This window comes from Athene noctua, chromosome 5 (genome assembly GCF_965140245.1).
Source record: "Athene noctua chromosome 5, bAthNoc1.hap1.1, whole genome shotgun sequence".
Taxonomy (NCBI): Eukaryota; Metazoa; Chordata; class Aves; order Strigiformes; family Strigidae; genus Athene; species Athene noctua.
This window is the reverse complement of record NC_134041.1, coordinates 20,611,929-20,620,413: the sequence shown is the minus strand read 5'-3', so window position 1 is coordinate 20,620,413 and position 8,485 is coordinate 20,611,929. Positions and strand designations below refer to the sequence as shown.

The following is an 8,485-nucleotide window of genomic DNA, read 5'->3' as shown; positions in this document are numbered from 1 at the left end:
TCTGAGCCTACTAGCGTTTCAGACTGGGTGATCACTGTGCTACCTGGAGTATAACTTAAGATAAAACAGGTAAGAACCTAATGCATTTTTTTTAATGTAGTGAAGACTAATGCAAACCCCCTATGTTATACCACGACCTTTAAAAAGCTGATAGCTATTTATTGATTTGAAAGCCAACCCAAAGAACAGACATCAGGTCACAAAGTAATCTGACATCAATACATCTACAGTAGTTGTATTGAAGAAGTGACAGAAAAATGCTTCAAATTGAACACTGACAGATTCTACCAATGTAATGCTTCATGATCATACAGATACACTTAAAAGGGACTAGGTAAAAGTTTTAATCCTATTTCTAATAGAGGGGAAAAACCCCACAACAATCAGTTCAAAGCAGTATGAAGAAACACTATTAAAGTGCCCAAACTGGTTTTACATTCATTTGAACCCCTACCTCTAAAAAGGTGAAATACCCTAGTCTGGAATATGTATTGTCCACTAATCTAATGTTAAAAACTTTGTTACTTTAACCCATAAGTATACTGTATGATTAGTAGAAAAATCTTTAGCAGACACAAAAAAAAATGAAAGATGAAACTGCAGCAAGAGAGCATGGCAAACCTGAAAGATCTATTAGTGCATAAATCCGCTTAAAAACTAAAAAGATAGAAAGAGAGAGCTAACGAACTACAATAAAAGTTATGTCTTTAAAGCAGTAAGTTATAACAGGGTGGGAAATGTTTAATATGCACACATGCCTGCAAAGGGGTCACTATCTTTCTGAAAAGAGCTGGTATTTTTCAAAGCATCAATTTATGGTAAAAAGCCATAAACTGTATTTTTTAATATTATGCTTTTCCCACCCTGGCAGAGAATAAACATGAATTCAGAAGCACAGTAGAAGTGAAAAACAAAGAAGAGGAGAGAGAGAAAGCAGCAGAGAAAGACAGAAAAGGTGAATACAGAGCTACAGAAGTGTTTATTGAGCATGCTACAGAGGTAAGCAGAGTACACACAAAATGAAATTAAACAACCATCAAACCTCCCAACTTTGTTAGAAAATTAACTTTTAATTGTGCCACTTTCAAACTATACTGAATTTTACAATTCTAAGGATGTAAAAACTCAACTAATAGAAAATATACATGACCATTTTTTTTCTACATAGATAACAGAATCTATGAATCTTGAAACTAAGTACATCAACTTCAAAAAGTATTGGTCATTTAAACAGAATCAAGGTTAACAGTTCAGACTGACAGAGAACTGCTTTCAAATCAACTGGATCTGTAGATTCTGAGCCATGTTTATAGTAAAGTCAGATCAGTTTCTAAATACAAAATATTTTGAAGAGATTTATTAAAACTGAATATTACAATGCAAGGTAAATTAAGACTAAAGGCACATAAACTTTGGTCCCACCTGGTTGTCAGTTTTAGAAAACTGCCACAAAATTTCCTGCAAGCATTTGCAGCAAACTTCCTTCATCATTGAAAAATACATGCACCATTTTCTGAACTAGCTTGACCAGTCTGTACATGCTCAGAAATCCACGACCATATTCCATATCTTAATTACAAACTAAAGATGGCAATATATATTGAAATGCACATAAGTCATGTCAACTTCAAAAACATCTACAAAAAATATTCAGCCACAAACAAGACATTACTTAGTGCCGACATTTATATGATACATCCCACAAGAGTGTGTACAAAAAGGTTAAGATTCCACAATGCTTTTCACGTAGGGCTCAAAGTCACAGAAGTCACTTTTTGTCCTTTATGAAATTAATATTCTGTACCTTGTTAATTTTAACTAATGCCTACATTCATAACTGAATCTAGACCAGAACCATGAAATACAAAAGGCCTTTTTTAAAAAAAAGCACAAAGCAAAAAGTAGCAGAAATCAAATAATGTAATTTTACTCTTTCAGCGTGATGCATCTTATCCAATTGAAAAGAAAAGTAAGTGACAAGCCAGCAGATAAAGAAATCTATCAAGCAGGAGAAAGAAAAGCTTAACCTTTTTACACACCCCTGCCTAAACATATTTAAATTATCATGTAACAATGTGCCCCAGACAACCAAATTTGCTTTTTACTAGTTATGCAATTCTAGCAGTACTAGTTTTCCTTTTTAAGGCACGTACGTCAACTAAGCTGAAAAACTGTGGTATTAACTTGAAATCTTTTAAACAAAATGATGGTTTGTCTAAACATCAGTTGACCAATAGCAGTTAGTATCACTGCCTTTTTTTTATTATTATTTTTTAAAACAACCAAGGAATGATAACAGCATGAAAAAAAATTAAAAAAAAAAAACAAAACACAACAGAAGACAAACTCTGGTCCCCACTTTCCTGAACAGTCAATAGGTGACAACACCAAACAATGCAATTCACCCTCATTTTCAATCTGCCTTTTTAAATAGTTGACTTAGAGAAAGAAACTCTCAGATGTTGATTTTCTCCCAGATTGTAATTGTGAAGATCAATCAAAGCCTGAATAGCTTCTTCTACTGTTGACATCTGAAGAAGTGCCATCTTGTGATCTCTTCTGAAACAAAATAATGGCATTAGGAACCTGAACACTGCAGGGGTTGTTCCTAACGTTCGCCATCCTCTATGCACTTTCCCTTAAGACATGTTGCAAAAACATACTTAGGAAGTCTTTTGTTAGAGCTATGCACAGGAAAGTTACTTACTGGAAAAACTTAAATGCTTTCACAGTGCCTCCAGTGTTAGCAAACAATGTGCGTAGATCCTCTTCTGCTACTGATGGTCTACACACAGGAAGAAAATAAGCATAAGCAAGAAATTATTAGTCAATTCAGTGTGTTGTGATCCATATTAATACTACTGGCTTACTGACAACCAACACTTACGGAATATTGGATAGATGAAGTGTTGCAGAAGGAGGGAATATATTTTGAAAGTTTTTTGAACCAGGTTTCTTGAAGCGATGCAGAGGTGAATTACCAAAATCTTTAGTCAGCCCTTGGTCATCAAGTCCCTCTCGAGGTAGTTGTACTGTCTGATGTTTAGAAAGGGTAACCCGAATAATCTTTCCATACATTTTTTGTCCATTAAGATGGCTCATGGCTGAAAAATACAAAGAAGTTTACCCAATTTGGTGTTGCTTTTCAACAGCTTGTGGTACATCACACAAGCAAACAAGAAAAATACTCAAGCAAATCGAAGGGTCAATGTGCTGAAGACTAGAATCAAGAACTAGGTCTGCAGAATCTGCATCAGTATTTAATTTTGTATAAAGACCATCACATGCAATTCAGCTGTTGCATTCATTTAGGATATTGTGCAGACCTTCTGGAATACAAGTGCATGCAAATAAGATTTTGGATCTTGTGGGTAACCAGAATACAAGATAAAATGACAAATGTAAGCATGCTTAGTTCACCTGATTTTACACAGCATAACTTCAAGTACTACACTAATGGGAATATAAACAGAAAACTAATCTTACCCAGCTGTGACTGGTTCCCATCAGCCATCTGTATAAGAGCACTGTCTTTCTTATTGTATAAAATCTTCACACGCTGCACATCACCATAAACACCTTTTCAAAGTCAAAAGTAACCCAAAAGAAAAAGTTCATTTTAAAGCCAGTCACCTAAGTAATATGACATATCAATGGAACATTCAGACATCAACAAGACCACTCATTCAATTTCACCACTCTCACAAATGAATAAAGGAGATAAAAGATTTTGAATAGTGAATTTTGAAAAGAATAATTTCTGATAAACCCTCAAAGCTATGTGAATGATATTAAATTAAAGATCATGCAAAATATATTAGCATGCATTAAAAGAAAATCTGTGTCTATGGAGAGTTTTAAACAGCAAAAGAAAAATAGCAAAAGATTTACTATTCAACTTTAAGCCAAAGTGCTAGCTACAAATAAGAATTAAGGTGAAACAAAAAACCAAAACAAAATCAAATCAATAATAAAAGTATAGTGCTAACAATAACATACCGAAGAGGGTAAACAGACTTTGGGGCGTAACCATCTTTAGAAGGAGAGAAGAGCAAGCAGCGTAAGACAAGAAGAGAGAAGAGTCGAGGAAGAGCGGAGATGAACAGATCATCCATAACGAAGGGTGGTTCCCGCAGAATGGTGAGGTGGTCATGGATCATGGTTTCAAGGCGGTTAATTGGGGCAAGTTGGTCCGAGGAACATTTTGTTCAAGCACAGAAGCATGAACATAGGGAATGAAGACAGGGAACACAGACAAAGACGAGGAGAAGGGCAAGACAGGGAAGGGCATGGGAATTTGGGTAAAGACAAGGAAAGGGAAGTTGAACACAAAGGGAAAAGGATGAAATGGGGAAGGGAATACAGCAATGCAGAAGAAAAAAAATAAGGAAGTGGGGAACAAAAAAAAAATAAAATATAGGTCAGTACATAGGAAATGCAGGAATTTGGTCAGAAAATGGTTGGTTTATGTACTGTACAAGAAAAACTGAGTAAAATGTAGTCACCCAAGACAAATATGGGTAAAGTACATTCATATCAAGAGTAAACTACAGCATTTCATCTCAACATGGAAATAAATTAAAAAAAGCATGCAATAGAAATTTAAAACTTTGAACTTTAACTGCGTAAGCATGGCTGGTTATGAAATGCAGGCAAAAAATCTTTCAAAATGGCACTCTGATATAAAACATTTTAACATGCAAGACTGTGGATGACGAAATAGTACCAGATGATAAAAAAAGCTTAATGATTTACAGTGACAGAGGCCAGTTAAAAATGGAACAGCTAGACTGATACAAACTTCCCACATTTCATACCAGCTTTCACAGCCATCAAAATAAATGTAAAGGACAGTAAAAATGCAAAACTAAATAAACCCCTTTAGATTTCAGAGTTAGCAAGAAAGATACAGTTAAGGTGAAAATGCTTTGCCACCATTTCTTTATTATTATTTTTTAAAGACAAATGAATAACTGCAAAGAAAAAAATTACTAAGAGAGACTGGAAGACTGCCTCGTCAAGATCTTTGGGAGAACCTTCAAAGAAAAAGGTGTTAGAGTAGTTCACATAAATTAAGACCTTAAAATGTGAGATACGAGCATGAAATGAAATAGCAAACAATTAGAAAAAATAAAACAGGAATTCTAGTTTACGTGATTATAATTGCAAAAGAAAGCATAGTTGCTATTTTGTAAAAATAAAGCTTTCAATTCAAATGTCAAACATGCAGTAGTTACCACATTTTTCTTAGAAAAATTAGGTAGCCAACTATCAAAGGGCATTTTAAGTTGTTAGCTACCTGGGAAAACAAAAGTATTCAACAATAATGGCTTTAAAATTAACTTTGGGGTATTATTAAAAAGAACAGCAAAAATACTTTGAGCTTAAAAAACAAACGTAAGAGGCCAAATGCAAAGAAATTATAAAATACTGACAAATGAAGTATGACTAAAGAGGGAATAAAAAGAAGTAAAATCGTTTTACTGACCTCTTCGTTTAAATTGCTAACCAGGAGGACTGTATTGCCACCAGCTGAAACTCCAGGCATTCCCACACGGCCAGCAGCAGCAGCAGCAGCTGCAGCAGCAGCATTTGGAATAGCCAAAGGACTCAGAGCTCCTGGAACAGCTGCAACAGGAAGCCCTAATTTTAAAATAAAGCATATTTTACGAAACACACACAAGTCGTTTAATAATAAAGTACCTACATCAGTACAGGTGTTGCATATAACACTCTACAAAGCAGACCATTCCACTGTTCAAGTCGTCCAAAGGGTTATGAAACGGGTTGTTAAATTAATACAAGGAAGTGTGCTTTGTTTTGTTTTTATTTAGATCAAGTCTTCAAAGAACTGATGAGATGTAAAAAGTTCATTTTTTTCAAATAAACAGTCCTGCATAGTCTAGTTTTATCAAAATGGTCTGAAGTAGATGTTGATCAAATCAGTAAGAATAAACACTAATTGTGCTCTCTGCATCATTACATCCTTATTTCGCATCACCCTTTGAGAGGCATTCCTTACTTCAACTTGATGCTTCAGACTAAATATGCAACACTGGAGTTGGTCATGTGAAAAGGCCTACATATCTCTCAGAGCCTTAGCTTAAATGACGTGAGGAGGCAACCTTCTAAATGCAAGATTCAAAGTAGCACCACTGATTATACTCTGAGACTTTTGTAATCCAGTTTCCTGAAGATGTATGTTACCATTAGCTAAACCTTCACCTGTATGTTTATTTTTTCTTTTCCAAGGAAACTCATATCATGTAGACACCTGATTGTTTGGCCTGGTCAAGTCACTGGGTTACTAGGTGAGTGTGCTACTCCCAGAATCTGTGGGAAGTTCCTGTGATACATATGTACTATACATAGTTTATACAGGAACATCTTTATCATACTTGATCAAAATTTTATTTGCACATTTTACAGAGTTCAGTAAAAGGACACTAATGTATCAAAATGTGTAAAAAACAATAAAGAAACGTCACTTCAGTATTTTATTTTCTTCTACTGCAATTGGGTTCTAAGATTTCAGTATTTTGGCAAAATTTCGAATGTTTATATGAACTAGCAGCTAAGCTAGCACAACACAACTAATCTTCCAGTTTGCAAGGTAGACAGTCTACATATAATGTTTACACTACGTATCCAAGACTACTTTCCCTCCCACATAAAGTTTTACTTTAAAAAAAGTCATAAGAGAAAATAAATTCTTCAGTTTCAGTCAATGCCCAAATACCAAGCAGATAACAGTAAATATATTAAACCATTTTTTAAAAAAAAGATTAATCCCAGGTTTAGTATCAAAAGTGAACACACAGGGGGACAGAAGGGGGAAGTAAGCAAGGTTACAAATTTTTTTTTTTTTTTTAAATTCCTAGAAAATATTTCTATCTTCATTCTAAGTCTTTACTTATGTTTTGTTACACAAATTTGTGACAAACAAGTAATTAAAAAAAAAAAGAGAAAGAGATAAGAAAGAGATAGATTTTTTGGGCTGGACAAATGACCCCTCCAAGGGAACAGGACATTCATCACTGCTTTGTGAAAGTGCTTAACAGTATTACTGATCAAGCATTGAAAAATATTTTCTGGTCATTTCCTGTCAAAGCACATGCAGAAAAAAAAAACAACCAGTAAGTGTTCTAAGAAAGGAAATTAAAGATACGGAATGCTTTCCAATAAAATTGAAAAGATTAAAAATGTTAGTAGTCAGAGGTCAAACCAGAGGAACAGAAAGTTCTGAGTAATGACAATTCTAGTCATCTCTCATGCCACAAGATAAAAGAAAAATCTACTTGAATCAAAAGGCAACAAATATGATCTTTTATTGCATTATATGTGGTATTTGTGGGACTGACTGTAATACATAAATAGAAGGAAAAACCCTACCTCGTCTAACAGATTTGAGACTGTATTAGATGGTATGTATGGAAACAGCTGCCAGTTACATTAGATAGGCAATATAATGACATGTAATATGCTTCATCACGTAAGACAGGCACTAGCTAGGTGGGGGTTAGGAAAGCACTCTCCCCAGCTACACTACTGTCTGATCACCCATTATGAGGGCTGTGCCTGGTCTTCCATCAGAGAACGCAGAAGTAACACTAGCTGTCAGAGAAGGGACATGAAATTAGATGGACCCCTGCTAGTCCAAGCATGGCAACTTTGTTTCTCGAAATCCACTGTGTGTGAAAGTGTAATACTACATATTTAGATATATTAATAGCAAGGCAAAAATCTAACAAATATGATGCATATTTTGCTCTTGGGTTAAAGCTGAAGAAATAGATTTACTTTCAAGAAAAAACAATTAATAGGGATGTAGTTAAAGAAAGTAACCCTGTGAAAGAAATAGTTTATTCCCAAAATCAGACTGTAATATACAGGGAACTCCTCAAACAACTTTAAAAAAATCCAGTTCTATTCCAAAAAATCATTTTAGAAACATACTTTTGAGTGCTTTGAACTGCATATGCTGAATACCATGTTTATTTACACTTAGCTACTGTAGAGGTCACACAGACAGAAATGTGAAGAATGACAGTAAGGTGTGACAGATGTCCACCAGTAACAACTTTTTCTATTTAGGTATTAGAAAATGCTAAGACACTCAAGCATTTCAAATCTTCTAGCATGTCTAGGCACCTCTCCCTAACCTTAGAAGCTTTAAGTCAGTCCAGCATTTTTAGGAATAAAGGAATCTAGATGACTAGTGTAGTTTTTATGCCTCTTCCCATAGTTTGTCAGAGTATAGCTGAGTAATTCATACTTTAAAAGGCAAAATTCTTCATAGCATGAGACTCTACAGGACATTCTTTGGCATCACTGAAGAAGTTAAAAACAAAGATTAATTCAACACCATTCATACAAAAATATTTTCAATTGCTATCCTTTGAAATAGATTAATTTAACAAGAATCTTAAGAAGGGGCATTAGTGGAAAGGACTAATAAAGACAGCCAGTGATGACAGCAAGGGCT

The 8,485-nt window shown here is 34.6% G+C and overlaps 1 protein-coding gene across 10 annotated transcripts in view; it reads right to left on the bottom strand.

The window, feature by feature from the left end:
- Positions 1-960: 960 nt before the first annotated feature.
- Positions 961-8,485, bottom strand: part of PTBP2 (polypyrimidine tract binding protein 2) — a 52,960-nt gene continuing 45,435 nt past the window's right edge. For 4 of the 10 annotated variants that reach the window (XM_074906625.1, XM_074906622.1, XM_074906624.1 and 1 more), the window contains 6 exons: positions 5,489-5,643; positions 4,000-4,033; positions 3,487-3,579; positions 2,888-3,104; positions 2,708-2,785; positions 961-2,559 (listed from right to left, as the gene is read on the bottom strand). In XM_074906625.1, coding sequence (XP_074762726.1) covers positions 2,427-2,559; positions 2,708-2,785; positions 2,888-3,104; positions 3,487-3,579; positions 4,000-4,033; positions 5,489-5,643 — 710 coding nt within the window. In that variant the 3' untranslated portion in view covers positions 961-2,426. The remainder of the gene's footprint in view (positions 2,560-2,707; positions 2,786-2,887; positions 3,105-3,486; positions 3,580-3,999; positions 4,034-5,488; positions 5,644-8,485) is intronic. The other 6 variants (XM_074906626.1, XM_074906621.1, XM_074906619.1 and 3 more) reach the window with 3 other exon arrangements.